The sequence below is a fragment of the Mandrillus leucophaeus genome, unplaced genomic scaffold (genome assembly GCF_000951045.1).
Source record: "Mandrillus leucophaeus isolate KB7577 unplaced genomic scaffold, Mleu.le_1.0 Scaffold57, whole genome shotgun sequence".
NCBI classification, from domain to species: domain Eukaryota; kingdom Metazoa; phylum Chordata; class Mammalia; order Primates; family Cercopithecidae; genus Mandrillus; species Mandrillus leucophaeus.
In genome coordinates, this window is record NW_012106141.1 from 6,872,205 (window position 1) to 6,890,623 (window position 18,419).

At 41.2% G+C, this 18,419-nt stretch overlaps 1 protein-coding gene across 5 annotated transcripts in view; it reads left to right on the forward strand.

The window, feature by feature from the left end:
• Positions 1-18,419, forward strand: part of ARHGEF3 (Rho guanine nucleotide exchange factor (GEF) 3) — a 353,065-nt gene that overhangs the window by 320,794 nt on the left and 13,852 nt on the right. For all 5 annotated transcript variants that reach the window (XM_011998411.1, XM_011998412.1, XM_011998414.1 and 2 more), the window contains 5 exons: positions 2,646-2,816; positions 4,215-4,277; positions 6,714-6,810; positions 6,972-7,048; positions 13,212-13,469. In XM_011998411.1, coding sequence (XP_011853801.1) covers positions 2,646-2,816; positions 4,215-4,277; positions 6,714-6,810; positions 6,972-7,048; positions 13,212-13,469 — 666 coding nt within the window. The remainder of the gene's footprint in view (positions 1-2,645; positions 2,817-4,214; positions 4,278-6,713; positions 6,811-6,971; positions 7,049-13,211; positions 13,470-18,419) is intronic.

The window sequence follows — 18,419 nt, forward strand, 5'->3', positions numbered from 1 at the left end:
GACCATCTCAATAAAAAAAAAAAAAAAAAAAAAAAAGACATAAAAATTTATAAAGGAGGACAGAAATCACCCATAATGTCAACATGAAAAAACAATAGAATTTTGTGATGTTCCCTTTATATCTTTGCTCACGTGCATTTTTTGCATAACTATAAAATGTTCACATATAGATTTTTAATCCTGATTTTATTTTAGGCTACATAGAACGGATGTTTACATTTTAAATTATCTCTGAATTGTCTAGATAATATTCCATCCAGCAGGGAATTATAATTTTTTTTTTCCTGAGATAGAGTCTCACTGTTGTCACCCAGACTGGAGTGCAGTGGCACGATCTCAGCTCACTGCAACCTCCACCTCCCGGGTTCAAGCGATTCTCCTGCCTCAGCCTCCTGAGTAGCTGGGATTACAGGCGCATGCCACCACACCCCGGCTAATTTTTGTACTTTTAGTAGAGACAGGGTTTCACCATGTTGGCCAGGCTGGTGTCAAACTGCTGACCTCAGGTGATCCACCCACCTCGGCTTCCCAAAGTGCTAGGATTGCAGGTGTGAGCCACCGTGCCCAGCCAATTATAACTTATTAAACAATGCCCTTATGTTGAATAGTTCTTTTTAAAATTTTTCTTTACTTTCTGGAATTTTGTTGAATCTCAAAATAATTGGGAACTACCTTAGAATGCCTTTGTGATGAAGGCTCATATGTCATATGCAAATTCAGTTCCTGACCTCAGGAAGTTTTTAGTTAAGAGCAGGTGACTAATAATTATAATCAAGTGTGATCATTGCTATATAAGAGGTATGTCTAAATTGCTCTGGGGTAGGAGGATGGGAGAATATTGGTAAAGACTTCTTAGAGGAGGTGCTGTTTGAGTTACATCCTTATATCCTGAGGGCAGTTAAGAGTTAGCCAGCTATGGCCGGGCACGGTGGCTCACACCTGTAATCCCAGCATTTTGGGAGGCCGAGGCGGGTAGATCACGAGGTCAGGAGATCGAGACCATCCTGGCTAACACGGTGAAACCCTGTGTCTACTAAAAATACAAAAAATTAGCTGGGCATGGTGGTGGGCGCCTGTAGTCCCAGCTATTCAGAAGGCTGAGGCAGGAGAATGGCGTGAACCCAGGAGGTGGAGCTTGCATGAGCCGAGATCGCACCACTGCACTCCAGCCTGGGCGACAAAGCGAGACTCTGTCTCAGAAAAAAAAAAAAAAAAGAGTTAGCCAGTTTGAAGTGATGGAAACACATTCCAGGAAGAGAAGATTGCTTGAAGGGAGTATAGAGGGATGGCAAAGCATGACGTATTTAGGGAATGACAGATAGCCTAGTATGGTTGGAGAAATGGAGGCTCATGGATGAGTGGCAGGATGGGATCCTAAATATGGAGACTGTGGTCAGATTACAAGAGACTTTCTGTGCCAAGCCGAGGAGTTGAAACTTCACGCGGAGGGCCACAGAGAGCCATGGGGGGGAACACTTCCTAAATAAGAATGTGGTTTTGGAGCACAGCAACCTCATTGCTTTGGCAGTCTCCAATAAGTGTAATGAAATCTTCTAGTATGAAGACTGAAAATGATGCACTCAGCTTTCTTCCGGATCATTTGTATTTGTCATGAAAAGCATTTTGGTAGCATGTTTAAGTCACAAAGGTGGACTTCGGATGGTTAGACTGCCCTGGAGTCTACTGGGGCCTCTTTGGGAAATAGGAAAATACCTCAGGGACAGGAATCATGTGCTGCGAAGATGGTATTTAGTATGTATATTAGTCAGGACTTTTCAAGTTGACGGAACCCCAACTGAGATAATAGAAAGGGAAATGTCTTTCTATATGTAACGAAAATGTCTAAGGGTGGTTCTTGTTCTTTCCGGTTTCAGGCACAGTGGGATCCAGAGGCTCAAGCAGTATTGGTAAAGCTTGCTCCCTTCCTGCCTCCACTGGTCACTCCATCCTTCATTCTAGGTCCCTTTATTCTCTCCTGTAGCAGATAGATGCTTCTGCTTAACCAGGGAGAGTTGCTGCTGGAAGCCCCTGCTTGTGTTATCTCTTGAACTCACAATCCCAAAGGAATACTCTTTCCTCCTTTCTCCCATAAATCATGTGAGAAATTTCAGGGAATCACATGCCCATCCCTGAACCAGGATGGTGGAATACTCTATTGGTCAGGTCTGGGGGAGCCCACCAAAACTGTATGTAATAGGATACCCAAAGTTAGTGGGATTCTATTTATAGAAGGAGGAGAGTAGGAGTACTAGCCAAATGTTTAAATAAATAAAGGTCATCCACTATTGTTATCTCTTGTTCTTCTAAAGAGGGGAGATGTCCACTGGAAAAAAGTAGAGCTCATCACGTATCCAAGAACTGCCTTCATGCGTGAGTTTGGCCGGATATGTGCTTGCACTGTAGTCCACTTGGTATCCAGGTCGCACAGAACGGATACTCCCAGCGCATGTTCCAAAGCAGCCCCCTGTCCAATTTTCCTTAGCACGTAGGCTCAAGACAATGCCCCACTTCCCAAAGGCCTTATGGCAATGTCCTCTTTTTCTTTCACATGTATGATTTATGTTCTGTCAACGACAGGAAACTACTCAAAGATCCACCCAGTCCTGCTGCTGCCCCTGTGATGGTTTGTTTTTCTCATTGTTTAGCGCTCCATTAGCTTCCGCAGTGAGAGCCGCCCTGACATCCTCGCCCCCCGACCCTGGTCCAGAAATGCCGCCCCCTCAAGCACGAAACGGAGAGATAGCAAGCTGTGGAGTGAGACCTTCGATGTGTGCGTCAATCAGATGCTTACATCCAAGGAAATCAAACGTCAGGAGGTAGGCTCCGGGCCCAAACTCCATGTTGGCTGTGTGTCTGGAACAAAGGTGCATTGCAGGCGTCAGCCGTGCTGGAGTTTGCACCTTAGTCTCCAAATCAATTCTTCATTGCATTTGTAGAAGGACAAACGGGAGTGTCTGACCTTGGGGAAGGAACTGAGAAACCAGAAACCAGCTGGGAGGGTGTGGCCCCCACTTTAAAAAGAAACTGATGTGAAAATGTGAATTTACAAGAAGATGAAACCAAATGTCTATTTAGGATTCTGAAGTTCACAGAAATAATCATTTTAGTTATATTTTGATAGCAACTTCTAGACTATTTTAAAATATTCAGTTTCCATAACTTTCATTCAGCTTTGTGGAAAACTTCCTTTCTATAGAATCCAGTTAATTTCATTCCCTGTAAGTTTTCTGTATCAGTTGCCCTAAATGGCTCTGATAATACTACCCTGTATAGAAGAGCTTGTCTAAGTGCTTGTGCCAGGCTGTGCTGAGAACTTCATGTGTGCATCATCGGATGAGATCCTTGGAGTATCCAGCCCAGGGTTGTGCCTCCACCTGCTTTGTCCTCAGTTTACCAAGCAGCCCCAGGTGGAGGGAGCTTTCAAAGCCTGACCACTTTTTCCCTATATCCTGAAACACAGTAGACCCTGAAATATAATTACAAACTTGCAGTCCTTTAATAATGTAATGTTTGCTGACAGTTTGACTTCCCAGATGGAAGTGAAAGAGTGTTCTGCGCGTCATAGCTCTTTAGTATGATGGCTTAATGGAGCCAAATTAGAAACGGTCCATTTACATTACATACTCTTCCACACAGCCAGCTCCTATAATTTTATTTTTTGTACCTGTGGGACTGAGAGGTAATTTAGAATGAATTAACTTTACCAGATTGTATTTGGAGTGATAAAATGTTGGATTCTTCCTACAATATCAGCCTAAAGGCATTGGATAATACAAATAAAACTTTCTGCTGAGATTCGCCTTCTGTCGAGTGGAAGAAAAAGTGAGGATGGCCCAGTTAATAATACTGCCACATCCATTATCTAGAACAGCCTCTGAATCACTTCTTATGATTGCCTCTCACAACAAGGGTACCAAATCCATGCTCACGCTAATTATTTTACCTAAAATAGTTCCCTCTTGTTTGACTGCATCAAAATTCTGTAACATGAAAGATGACTTTTTGAATTAGAAATATGTGGAAACTTTCTCCCACAAACAGAGAAGCACAATATGCAGTAGTTTTGCAGTACTGATGCATTTGCTTCAGGTTAATGTAACTTAAAATACTTAAATATGTAAATTTGGGGTTTTGAGTGGTGGAGCCAGCACTCTTTGAATATGGTCTTCTAAATGAAGGGAGAATTCAGTGAATATGTTTATCTTTCCTTGCAGGCCATCTTTGAGCTTTCCCAAGGAGAAGAAGACTTGATAGAAGACTTGAAATTAGCAAAAAAGGTAAATTTAAATCCAGTCATTTGAGTCAAGTCACTTTTTTTTCTTGACTAATTTCACAACCCTAAAGTGGTGCTTCATGAGAACTCCTTTTATGACTAAGACTGGTCTGCTACTACACGCCAAGCAGTGGGGAAAGTGCTTCAAAACCAGAGGACAGAATAGCTCTCCAGACCTGGCACCTTTAGGCATTTACCTCTGCATGTCTCTAATGCATGTCAAAGAATACTTCAGCCCAAATCAGAAAGTGTCCATGGAGGCCTCACTTTATGTATGTTTCGTTGTCCTAGAAGTCTCATATGTACGAGTCGTTGCCCATGGGAGAGAATGTGTGCTTCTCTGAAACTTGAACTGAGTCTTAGAAATAAAGCCATTTGAATCTCAAAAGCAAATAAAGTGAAATGAGGCAATTGCATACTATCATATAAGCTGGGGTCTTTTATATAGGAATTTGTTTTCTAATCAACATTTTGTGTGGGGAGGAGGAGGACAACAAACCTTCCTCAAAAATGTTTTCATTCCAGTGGCACAGCCCCCCAACTCCATGGCTTGGAGGCTAAAACCAGACTCCTTCATCTGATATTCACAACCTCCTCGAAGAATCACAGGGTTGGAAGGATACCTTCCTTCTTTTAAGGGTTTTTAGTCTTTCTGCTAAGATGAAATTCCACCTCTAGCATTCCTGAGAGACGGCCACCCAAGCTTTGCTTGGACACAGCTAAGAAACTGAGTTTTAGGCAGGGCTGGAGGAGGAGATCAGAGAGGACAAAGAAGTTATTTCACTGTGAGAGTTATCATGCTGGTCATATGTGTAATTTCCCTTTCCTGCATGAAGATTTGCCAAACTCAAGCACCTTGAGATGTTTCCCGGCCATCCTTTTCCTCATGGTGGCCCTACCGTCCTACAAACTTTTCTCGTTCCTTTCAACCGTTCATATCCACCCATCCTTCAGGAACCAGCTCAAATCTCAGTTTATTCTTACATAACATTTATTGCCTCCTTCTCTGTACCAAGCAGCTCATCTTCAAAACTTTCCATGGCCACTCCAGTTTTAATTCTCTGACCCTCTAGAGCAGTTTTGATTTGATGGCTTTTTGCTGTCATGTGACATCAGTCTTGATTTGAATCTTTAGATTTTAAACATAAGCCGGGTCCGGTGGCTCACACCTATAATCCCAACACTTTGGGAAGCTGAGGCGGGTGGATCACTGAAGGTCAGGAGTTCAAGACCAGCCTGGCCAGCATGGTGAAACCCCATCTCTACTAAAAAATACAAAAATTAGGCTGGGCATGGTGGCTCACGCCTGTAATCCCAGCACTTTGGCAGGCTGAGGTCGGCAGATCACGAAGTCAGGAGATCGAGACCATCCTGGCCAACATGGTGAAACCCTGTCTCTACTAAAAGTACAAAAATTAGCTGGGTGTGGTGGCGTGCACCTGTAGTTCCAGCTACTCAGGAGGCTGAAGCAGGGAATTGCTTGAACCCGGGAGGCAGAGGTTGCAGTGAGCCAAGATCCACTGCACTCCAGCCTGGCGACAGAGCAAGACTCCGTCTCAAAAGAAAAAAAAAAAAAAATTAACCAGGCGTGGTGGCAGGCACCCATAATCCCAGCTACTCAGGAGGTTGAGGCAGGAGAATCACTTGAACTCAGGAGACAGAGGTTGCAGTGAGCTGAGATCATGCCACTACACTCCAGCCTGGGTGACAGAGCAAGACTCCATCTCAAAAAAAAAAAAAAAAGAAAAAAATTCTTTTTTAAACATAGATTTAGTTTTCCATGAGATTGGAAACTAAAATGTAAAACTAGAAAATATTTTAGTTTTTCTTATCTTCCCCATTAGCTTTATAAAATTCCTTGAAGGTAGGAGACTTCTAAGTCTTTGTATTCTACTTCAGTGCCCTGTGTATAACTGTGTATTCTTGTTGTTTAATTTTCTCTAATAAGAGGTGATAGGATTAGCAGAGGTTTTGCTCTCTTCGTTCAAATCAGTAGTAAAGGATACCAATCACTGTTTCTTTCCTCTTTTTCTTTATTTTAAATATGTACTAATTTTAAAAAAGAATCTGCTGGTAGCTAGTTTTGAATAAAGTGGGATTTTTTTTTAAAAGGCAGGATCTTGATTTTGAAAACATATTAACAGTCAAATCTGTTCTATACCTAGGATTTGTGCTCTTTCCTAGATACATGATATACTAGAATAAAAAAGCTTTTGAAAAATCTGCTTTGGTTTCTCAACCACAAAGGCTCAAGGCAGTGCTGGTTTCTCCTCTCCTCCAGCCACACCTGTCTGCTGTTCCTGCAGCTTTATGGGAGAAGTTGTTGTTAGAGAGCCAGAAGTTTTGTTATTGGATAGGACCTATCGGGAGTTACTTACATGAACAATGTACTTCCTCTGATTTTAAACATTTGCTTCCATCTCTTGCCATTTTTGTGCAGGCCTATCATGACCCCATGCTGAAACTCTCCATAATGACAGAACAAGAGTTGAATCAAATTTTTGGAACACTGGACTCTCTAATCCCTCTACATGAAGGTATAATTTTGTTCCCAGGATGAGTTGTGACTTGTAGCCTTAATTGAGTTGTCTTATTAACGAGTGAGTGATTATGAAATGCCTGCAATGTGAATAACCTACTTCCAGCCCTGTTCATATTTGATTGCCTAACAAATAAGCATCTGTTTGTTTTTTGCCAGAGCTCCTTAGTCAGCTTCGAGATGTTCGGAAACCTGATGGCTCGACTGAACACGTTGGTCCCATCCTCGTGGGCTGGGTAAGAAAGTTCTCTGGTCTTTATTGAAGATAAATTTCAAAAATATAGATGGGAGTTTCATTTTAGCTAGACTTTTTTTTTTTTTTTTTTTTTTACAAATACTGGTTTCGCATCAGAAAAAAAAGCAAGTTCCTAGTAAAATTGTAATTATATTTAAACTTTGTATCTTTAAAGCATGAAAACAGTTTTTTTCTTGTTACAAATTTACTGCATTTAAAAGTAACAGGGCCTTTTGCAACAAAATAAGTAAACGTACACATGAAACTATTACTAGTCTCATATCAAATGAAGTAAAACTAGTTAATATTCTATCAGGCCAATTGCTAGTATAATATAGTCCAATAAAAATTTAGTGACTTATCCACTACCAAAAAAAAAAAAAAAAATTTTCAGGCCATAAAAAAAATCTCATGGTCAAAATGTAGTTTTATAAACAAGATAATAAGTAAAGGTTGCTAATGTTTAGCATATAAAAAAAAACTTTTCAGGCCATAAAAAAATCTCATGGTCAAAATGTAGTTTTATAAACAAGATAATAAGTAAAGGTTACTAATGTTTAGGATATATACCATGCTAAGTAATTTATAGGAGAGCTGGGTATTACGGTGACCTTCATCCCAACACAATCCATTCCTTTTCGTAATTAAATAAAAAGAAATAAGCTGTGATCTTAGATTAGGAGTCATAAATTTATGATCCTAGGGCTGGATTTGTATTGTGTACATGAAGTTGTTGTTTGTTTGATTAACTTATGCCAGACAAGGCGTGTGCTCTATTTTGCCTCAGTCCCCACCACTCCCTATTCTATACATTTACGTTTCCTTCTGTGAGTACTTGAATGTTCCACCCCAGTTCCAGGTGTTTTTCGTCTGTTATGAAGCAGATAATGAGAGGAGATTACTTTGCTGACTTCTTCCAGGCAAGATTAGGTCTCTCATCACTCTGTTGCACACAGTATTCCAGAAAAATAGGCAGGAAGTACCACAACAGCTAATATTAGAGATCATTTCACTGTTTGGAGAGTGTTGTGAAGGTTATAAATCCTACTGTTGCTATGTGAGTTCTCTTTATTCAGTTACATCTGCATTTTAATCTTCCTAAAACCTTTCGGTTCACATGCCTTGATAATACATAGATGTGCAGAAAGTTTTAACATTGATCTTTTAACTTTATGTTTCTCAGTGACTGCCTTGATCAAGATACTTGATGAGAGTTTCATGACTTAGGTAGCTTTAGTTCAGGAGTCAATTTTAGCACCAAGGCTGAAATATCCCAAGGGATCTGAAAGGCAAGTAATGGTCTAAGATGAATAATTTAGAAAATATGCCTTAATATTTCAAGAGAGATCATTCATCTTATATTTTTGACTTTCATTTTATTATGAGCCATGGCAGATGTCTTAACTTCTTTAGCTCACAAAGAAATTTCTCCAAAGAGAGCCAGCCAACTGGAGACAGAGACAGAGAAGGTATAATGAGCAGAGAGTCTGCCTCAATATCTCTTAAACTTCCTGAGTCTGTGGAGTGTTTTGATACGGGGGTAAACGGAGCAGTTAGGTCGCACTCCAGAATTTGTAGGATAACTCCTCTGCTTTTGATGAGACAGCAGTACAGGACTACATGGTTTCCTTAAGCATCATATGCAAATTGTCAATTTATGCCAGAAGCAAAATTGTAGGAATTTGCCTTGTTATTAACTTTTTGCTGAAATAAACATTTGTCATGTTTATTAGAAAATTGGTGTGATCTGGGAACAGCTTTGCAGTCCTTTTCTGTACATACCCAAAGGAAGTGTGACCATGCTGGCCCATTGCTGTCTGGACGCTTCAGGCATCAAATGAGGACTTGGATCTTGAAGAGCAGCCTAAAATTAAACAACTGGCCCGTTGTTGCCAGACTTCATGAGAAATGGCCCTTATTTATCAGGCCCGACGAGCTGTTAAATGTTTTCCTCTTTTAACTGCAGATGTGTCCGTGTGAGTGGTAACAGTAAACCTAGGGGTACATATGTTTGAGTTCTTGTATTTTTAACAGAACAAAATAAACATCTTAGTGGACTTTGGATGAGAAAAGTCAGAGCCCGTTCGACCCATGAAAAATTGATTTATTTTCCTCGCAAAGGAAAAAAGTGAGGGGGGAAAAAATCCTTTTAAACAAGTGAGCCTTCCAAGTGGGACAGCCCTGGCAAGTCCTTTTGACCTTAGAATGAATCAATTACTTTTACTTTGAAGACTTTAAACAGAGTGGTTGCTTTTTTTCAGGGAACTACCCCGGTTACTGAGAATCAGTGTCCCCCCCTCCCTAGTGGGTCAGCCTGTTTGAGTAAGCCTTCTCTAGCATAAAGAAACAACCTCCAAGTGACTTATCTCCATGCCAACGTTTTTTCAATGATAAAATACTTTATAAGCTCTCCAAGGCAGAAAGTTCTCATGTTAATTTGATGTCTCATTAAATTTTAATTCCTAAGAAAGAGCCAGGGTACATGGAAGCAAAAAAAAAAATAGATTTGTTCACAATATTAGGGGGATAATAGAACTTCTTTAAAAAGTGAGTTTCCCTTATAAATTCTTGATAGTCTATTTAATAAAGAGATGGCGAATAGTTCAGAACTCTGAAGGTAAAGGGGAAGCAAGAAGAAGTGTCAGACTCTAGTTTTGTCTCCAGCTGAGCAAGTAGCTTCGGTTCTCTAAACGACAGTTTCTTCAATAAGAATATTCTAGGGCCCAAGCGCGGTGGCTCATGTCTGTAACCCCAGCACTTTGGGAGCCTCAAGTGGGTGGATCGCTTGAGCCCAGGAGTAGGAGACCAGCCTGGGCAAAATGGCGAAATCCTGTCTCTACAAAAAAAATATTAGCTGGCATGGTGGTGTGTGCCTGTAGCCCTAGCTACTTGAGAGGCTGAGGAGGGAGAACTGCTTGAGTCTGGGAAGAAGAGGCTGCAATGAGTCATGATCATGCCACTGCTCTCCAGCCTGACTGACAAAGCGAGACCTTGTCTCAAAAACAAAGAACTTCTTGGGACAAGTAATAATAGCTAGTACTTACTGATTCTTAATCAGAAGCCAAGCTCCATGCTACACTTTTTGTATGCTTTACCTCATTAAGGGAGAGAGGGACATTAGTATATACGTTTTGTAGGTGGAGACACTGAGGCTTGGAAGAGTCACTGACAGCTGTGTGAGTTAGGCTTTGAATCTGATTCTCCCTATTTCTGAGTCTGTTCTTTTTTCCAAGACAGAGTCTCGCTCTGTCGCCAAGGCTGGAGTGCAGTGACGCGATCTCAGCTCATTGCAACCTTTGCCTCCTGGGTTCAAGTGATTCTTGTGACTCAGCCTCCCAGGTAGCTGGGATTACAGGCATGCACCACTATGTCCAGCTAATTTTTATATATTTTAATAAAGACAGGATTTTGCCATGTTGCCCAGGCTGGCCTCAAACTCCTGACCTCGAGTGATCCACCCGTCTCAGCCTCCCAAAGTAATGTGATTACAGGCGTGAGCCACCGCACCCTGCCTAGTCTCTGCCTGCATTTTCACCTCTCACATTCTGAATGAGTGTCTGTATTTTGAGAACCAGATCTTGTACATTCTTCACCTTGTGTAGTTAAAGATCACTTGGGGCCTTTCCTAGCTGGTGACTGAACCAGATAGCCTTTCAGGTCATGCCCAGGAAATGAGCACCCTGTCAGGTGAGAGCACAGGACCAGAGCCCCATTTGGTTGCCATGGTAGCAGGGCAGCAGGATCACAGGGAGCAGTGACCCATTGGACAGCGAGCAGCAGTGTGGTCAAGGTTCCTCACTAGTTTACATCCGATGGTTACTGCTGATTTGTTTCTTCTAATGAAAACATTGGGCATTTCCAGATCTTTTTAAAAGGTGAGGAAGTGGAAATTAAATGAAGAGGGCCTGAGGCCCTTTTTAATTAACTCTGAAAATCTAAATTACAAGCCACAGTACCACGTCTGGGTTCTCTGTGTGTGTGTGTGTGTGTGTGTGTGTGCGCATGTGCACGCGCGCGCATGTATAAGTACCAATTATCTTTACTTTAAAATAATAGCTAGTATTTACACAAATATAAGGTTGAGGGAAAAAATTTCTGCAACTCTTTAACATAAGTAGAGAATTTTAATAACAGGTAAGTAAGATAGACATTTCCAAGGAATGTTAAGCTCAATAGTGAGCCTGTAAAATATTACTTTACTGGTATCCTTTTTTTGCTTTCAGTCACTGAGGAAATAATTTCAATAAGAGGTGTAAAAGCAGCAGCAGAGTATTTGAAGTTTCAGATGCTGCCATACTTTATTTATTTATTTATTTATTTTTTGAGACAGAGTCTCGCTCTGTTGCCCAGGCTAGAGTGCAGTAGCGCGATATTGGCTCACTGCAACCTCTGCCTCCTGGGTTCAAGTGATTCTCCTGCCTCAGCCTCCTGAGTAGTTGGGATTACAGGTGTGTGCCACCATGCCTGGCTAATTTTTGTATTTTTAGTAGAGACAGGGTTTCACTATGCTGGCCAGCCTGGTCTCAAACTCCTGACCTCGTGATCCACCCACCCCAGCCTCCCAGTGTGCTGGGATTACAGGCATGAACCACTGAGCCTGGCCGCCATACTATATTTTTTAGCAATATTCCCAAACCATCAAATATTACCTAATCTTGTAATCCATTAAACATACATTTATTTGTTCATTCAGAACAGAGTGTCTGCCATATAGTAGGCCCAATGCAAAGTAGTGAGGATACAGAAATGAAAGACACTCTTTTGCCAGTGTCTTGCACTGAATCCCTCTAAAGAGCAGGTGTTACAGGGAATAGGGCTTCTTAGTACAAGAGAGAGAAACAAAAGCAGTTAGGCCATTGGCTGCATTTGATTGCTTCTGGTAACTTTCTGGAGGCTGATAGCTCTTAGATTAGAATGCCAAGGCAGAAAAAGTGGATGAGAAGCCTTTTCCGTTGAGTCTCTGACATGGTGTTTGCACAGTGTGAATGATGGAATATGTCAGAGAAATGAGCATTTTGCTGGAATGAAGGCAGTGAAGGTTAAATGTTCCAAAGTCTTTAAGTTTAAATTGTTCATGACATAGTATTGTGATGTTAACTGTTAGTAATAGCCAAAACTTGTTTCTGACCTGTCAGAACTAGTTTAAAAGATTTTTATGAATGCTTTCTGCATCTGATTTTTTAGTAATCATACTTTTGCTTTAACTTCTTGAGGCTCTTTATAATTGGGTGCTTTGGAATCAGGTAATCATAAACTAATGTTGACTAATATAGGTATTTGAGCCATGCAAAGGGCTGGGCTGTGGAGTATGACCCTTTGCCTCCTTTTTGTGCCACTAAGTCTTCTAGATGAGTTTCTTATTAATAATTTCAAATGAAATCCTATGTTTTTTAAAATAAATTAGGAGGCTTTTACGTGACTGGATATCTTTGGAAGGTTAGGAAAATTCTGAACTGTATGTACATGCAGTAATTTCACTTCTTTTGTTTCTAGTTTAGTGTATTAATCTGTTCTCGCACTACTATAAAGAAATACCTGAAACTGGGTAATTTATAAAGAAAAGAGGTTTAACTGGCTCATGTTTTTGCAAGCTGTACAGGAAGCATGGCTTGCGGGGACCTCGGGAAACTTTCAGTCATGTCAGAAGCAGAAGCAGGCATGTCTTACATGGCCAGAACAGGAGGAGGAGAGCAGCGGGGCAGGGGCTGCTACACACTTTTAAACAACCATATCTCCTGAGAACTCACTCACTATCACAAAAACAGCAAGAGGAAATCTGCCTCCATGATTCAATCACCTCCCTGCAGTTCCCTCCTCCAACATTGGGGATTACAATTCGACATGAGATTTGGGCAGGGACACAAATCCAAACCATATCACTTAAATTGGCAGAAAATGCAAACAAACTATGGTAAGAGTCTTAAGAAAGTAAACAGGCAATTAAGAAAATTACTTTGTGAAAGCAAGCCAGAGCCTAAGAAAACTGTCCACTGCCTGCCATGTTGAAGATTCCACTAGTTTCCTCCAGCCATGCAGATAAAGGAATGTCAGCCAGACCCAGAGACAAGTTAGGTATTTGTTCAGTCCCAATAAATGATGCCACTTGTAGCCTCAGAGCTCAATTATTTTGACATTCCAACCTTCTCTTTCTGTTTCCTTCTTAGCTCCCTTGCCTCAGCTCCTATGACAGCTACTGCAGCAATCAAGTAGCCGCCAAAGCTCTGCTGGACCACAAAAAGCAAGATCACCGAGTCCAGGATTTCCTACAGCGATGTTTAGAATCCCCCTTTAGCCGCAAACTAGATCTCTGGAATTTCCTCGATATTCCAAGAAGCCGTCTGGTAAAATACCCTCTGCTTCTCCGAGAAATCTTGAGGCACACACCAAATGATAATCCAGATCAGCAGCACTTGGAAGAAGCTGTAAGTTTGTCTGTTTCCTTCTTTCTCTTCTTGTTATTTCCACCATAATGGCTGGTGGATTGGGTCAGCGGGTGAATGGAAGAGTCCTTGGGTACTTAGTACTCAGGAATCTTGGGTTCCAGGCCTGGCACTGCCATCGTCCATGTTTTGATTTTACAAGTCACTTCTCCTCTCTCTGCCTCAGTTTCCTAAACTGTAAAATGCAGTGTTTACATGAAACACACTGTAAGGTCCCTTAGGCAGTAAAATTCTTGGTTTTACATAGGTGACTCTAATCTGGTGTTACAGTTGCTGACTGTGAGGGATAACACTGTTGTGTAGATTTTAAATTTTGTTTGGTTATAAAGTAATAAGTTGCCTTTTAGCCTAGCCCCAAAGCTCATTTGTGAAGTGGACATCCATTTAAGATCTAGCTCCCTTTGGCCCCCGATTACAGTGGGTTGCCTTGTCAAACCTCCTGCTCACTAGTGGGATCCTCACTCAGCAAATGGTTATTGAGTACGAGCTGGACATGATGGCTCATGCCTGTAATCCCAGCACTTTGGGAGGCTGAGGTGGGCAGATCACTTGAGGCCAGGAGTTCAAGACCAGCCTGGCCAAAAAAGCAAAACCCTGTCTCTACTAAAAGTGCAAAAAAAATTACTGGGCGAGGTGGCATACGCCTGTAATCCCAGCTACTCAGGAGGGTGAGGCACAAGAATCGCTTGAGCCCGGGAGGTAGAGGTTGCAGTGAGCTGAGATCATGCCACTGCAACTCCAGCCTAGGCAACAGAGTGAGACTGTTTAAAAAAAAAAAAAAAAAAAAATTATTGAGTGTGGGCTGAGTAATCTGGGAAATACATATTTTTCCCTAGCAGCAATAGGAGACGAGGAAAAATGGGGTGCCTATCACAAGAATATTGTAAACTGTGAGCATTCCACCCAGAAAGTGCCATTCTGGTTGAAGTACTCTGCATGGTAGAGATGGCAGATGGCAGGCCATGGGGAGTGGGTGGCCTGAGCAAAGATATAAAGACAGGACAGGTCATGCCTGGGGAATATCATAGATCAGTTGGCCTGGGGTTAGGGGTCCTCTGAGAAAACAGCAGGAGAGAAGACAGAGGATATGGGTTCAGATCTGGTTATAGAGGTTTTTAAATATTTAAGAGATTTTTCCTTTGTCATGCAATTAATTGAAGTTTGTTTTTGTTTGTTGGTTGGTTTCTAAGTAGCTAGGATTCAGGATTCAAATCCCAGCTCCATCATTTACAAGCTATGTAACTTTGGACACATACTCTTGGTAGAATGGGGAACTGAGGAGGAAGAGACTGGTGATAAGGATGCAAGTTCGGAGGATGCTGTCCGGGTGTGAAAACCTGATCAAGGAGGTGGCAGTGGGGGATAGAGGCTAACAGATCATTCAGAGGGCTCATTTTCTGATGTAATCTGGGACAATAATAGAAGGAGGATATGCATAAGTAATTTGAAAATCAGAAGCCTTGAACCTACTGAGCAAACAGCCTATTTCCTCCCAGATAGGAGTTTCATAATAAGTAGTAGTAACAACAATCATGGTAATAATTGCTGGCATTGAATACCTAGTAAATCAACTTTATGTAATTTGCCTCATAGGTTATGTATCTCATTTAACCCTCACAACAGCCTAGGAGATAGCTGTTCTTATTAGGGCCATTTTCCAGATGAGGCTTGGAGGGGTTAAATAGCTCGCCCGGGTCCACAGCCAGCAATTGATGCAGTTGATGTTCAAACCCTGTCAGTGTAGACTCCAAATCCTGTGCCCTTCTACTTCTTTATGATTCTATACCTTGATGCGGGAAGCCTGCCCACCACTTTCTGTTGCCTTTATAATTGCAGAGAGCTGTCTGCTCACCAGCCTCACCGGTGCAGAACTGGGCTGGGTGCCTCCAGGTAGGATAGAAAAGAATAATAAAGGACCCTCTTCTGATTCATGAGGTATTCAGTATATCCGGTAGGCCCAACACACAGAGATCAGGCCTGCAGTCCAGCACAGATCAGGGATGCAGGCACTGGGTTGAGGCCCATCTCACTTCATCATGTCTGTTTTTTTATTACTGGGAAGAGTGCGATAGAGTTGCCTCCTCTCCATATTTCATCCCAGCAAGTGTGTGGTCTGCAGGAATAAAAACAACAGGGAGCATGAGCTACTCAAAATCATGACTTTTTTGAAGCATGGGAGCCTGTTCTGAGTTACTGTAAAGATTTTTTTTTTAATATGGAGCATGAAAGAATACTGTTCTGTTTTTTAAAAAAAAAATACCCAGTGAGCTAAAGTTTGAATTTAAAAACAGATAAGAATGTGATTGTGTGTAATATAAAATGATGTGCTAGTAACCAGTTTCCCTAGTGCATAAAGTATGAAGCCATTTTCAAAAGTTGACTCTGCACCTGGTTATTCAGGCAGATCTGTGCATGAAACATGGTATACCTGCATTTGAAAATGTCTGCAAAGCAAGTCTTCCAAATGCCTACTCACACAGTATACGCACAGGATTTTTTTCCCCCTCTTTACAAAATCCTCGTAGCATTACCCCAGATGAACAGAATTATTTAGCCCTGTACTCTTGGGTGCATTATGAATGTCTGATAAACATAAAACCCATAGCACCAATATAGCTTGACAAATATCCCCTGAATAAATTTCCCATCAATGAAAGGGGAAAAATCAGAGAGTGCTAAGTAAATTGCTTCCGTTCCAAGGGAGTTGATTGCATTCAGACCTATGATTAGATCTAAAAAGAGTTCTTGCCTTTAATGTAGTGCCTAAACTACCACATCTTTATTAGAATTTCTTAATAATGCTTTGAGGGTTGATAAAAAATTTTTCCCAAAAGAGAACTTCTTAAAATAGGAGTTTGGATATTCAGATATTCCAGAGAACTTGGTCATTTAATGTTTTAAATTCTAAGGATTTTTCTGCCAGAAAATGATCCTGCAGAGCATCCCTTCACCCTACCCACCACTATTTCTCAACTCCTAAAAAAAAAAAAATCACTGAAATAAGTGGGAAAACAGTCCTGCTTTTGATGCAACAGCCATGAAGACTGCTATTCTTGGTTCATGGCAGGAGCCAATGAGTATCATGGCACAAGGAACCAGACAGTCAGGGCTTTCAGAGTCCACTTTGAGGATGATGAGTCCAGCACGTGTGCACTTAATCTCTGTACTGTTACCAGGTATCTCTCATCATCTCCCTTTACCAGTCCCTTCCTTCAGTCTGAACCCAGTGAGAGATGCAACAATAAATTTAATTTAAATGCACAACTACTGTGACTGTTGTCTGGCTAATGGCAGCCTGCTGTATGTAACTTTATGCCTCCCTGAAATTCTGCAAAATAAATCTCTCTCAAGAACCAATGCAGAGGCCAGGAGCAGTGGCTCACGCTTGTAATCCCAGCACTTTGGGAGGCCAAGGCGGGCGGATCACCTGAGGTCAGGAGTTCAAGACCAGCCTGACCAACATGGAGAAGCCCCGTCTCTACTAAAAATACAAAATTAGCCTGGCATGGTGGTGCATGCCTGTAATCCCAGCTACTCAGGAGGCTGAGACAGGCGAATTACTTGAACCCAGGAGGCGGAGGTTGCAGTGAGCGATTGTGCCATTGCACTCCAGCCTGGGCAACAAGAGCGAAACTCAGTCTCCAAAAAAAAAAGAACCAGTGCAGAGAGATAAAACCCTCATGATATTCAGGTAGATAGAAATACAAAACATTATTTTTAATAAATGAAAGCAGACCCACAGTTACTATTATAAATGTATACATAGAACATGGAATGAGAACACTGATTGTTTCCATTGTTTTGTCTCTGTTTTTGAAACACCAGCAAAAGAAGCAGTATTTGAAACTAATCATAGCTGCATAAGGAACCGCCATGGCATTTGAGTTTATTAATCTTCATGTGATATGCCAGCTGTTCAGTTCCTGAGTTAAATTAGGAAATGAACACATATTTATGACTATAGTGCATCTTCTTTCTGGTTTCCTAGATACTTGCAGGCAACTCAGAAAATTGACTCAAGTGCTGATTAATTCCAGCTGTCCAGGTACACCTGGTAACAATTAACTGATAAGTCACAGCGACTAATGCTGAGGTCTTTAATAGTAAGGAAGAAGCATGGATTTCACTACATATTGTAAAATATGGAAAGGTAAAAGGATAAAGTAGACATAACACAGTTGCTCAGATACCTCCCATTTGTTTTAAGCTTCTTGAAGGCAGGAATCTTCTCATTTCTGTGAATGCTACCACTTAGTCTAACATGGAACAGGTTCTCAGTAAACATTAAATTAATTTGAAGGATGAGTCATGGCTTTAGTATAGTTTGTGAAATTATTTTGTCTTGAAAGTAACAGTGAAAATCAGTCATTTTTGAAAACCAAGAAAGGAAAAAAGAAAGTAAGAAAGTATACCAAAGTGTTCTGCTATTTATTGTTTTATGTTAATAAAGCTCAAATTACTTTTACAGAATTTATATTTAATATTAGATTGACGTCAAAGGCCAAAAAGCTTCTTCTGTAACACTAAAGAGCCTATATTTTTTAAAATAAGGATTTTTTTTTTAATCAAAGTAGTGAGTGCTACCACCACAATTTGAGAAATAGAGAAAAGAATAAAGAAATCTTTGAAACTTTTGGCCAGGCGCGGTGGCTCATGCCTGTAATCCCAGCACTTTGGGAGGCCAAGGCAGGCGGATCATGTGGTCAGGAGTTTGAGACCAGCCTGGCCAACATGGCGAAAGCCCATCTCTACTAAAAATACAAAATTTAGCTGGGTGTGGTGGCAGGTGCTTGTAGTCCCAGCTACTCAGAAGGCTGAGGCAGGTGTATCGCTTGAATCCGGGAAGCAAAGGTTGCAGTGAGTCAAGATCGTGCCATTGCACTCCAGCCTGGGTGAAAAGAGCAAGACTCTGTCTCAAAAGAAAAAAAAAAA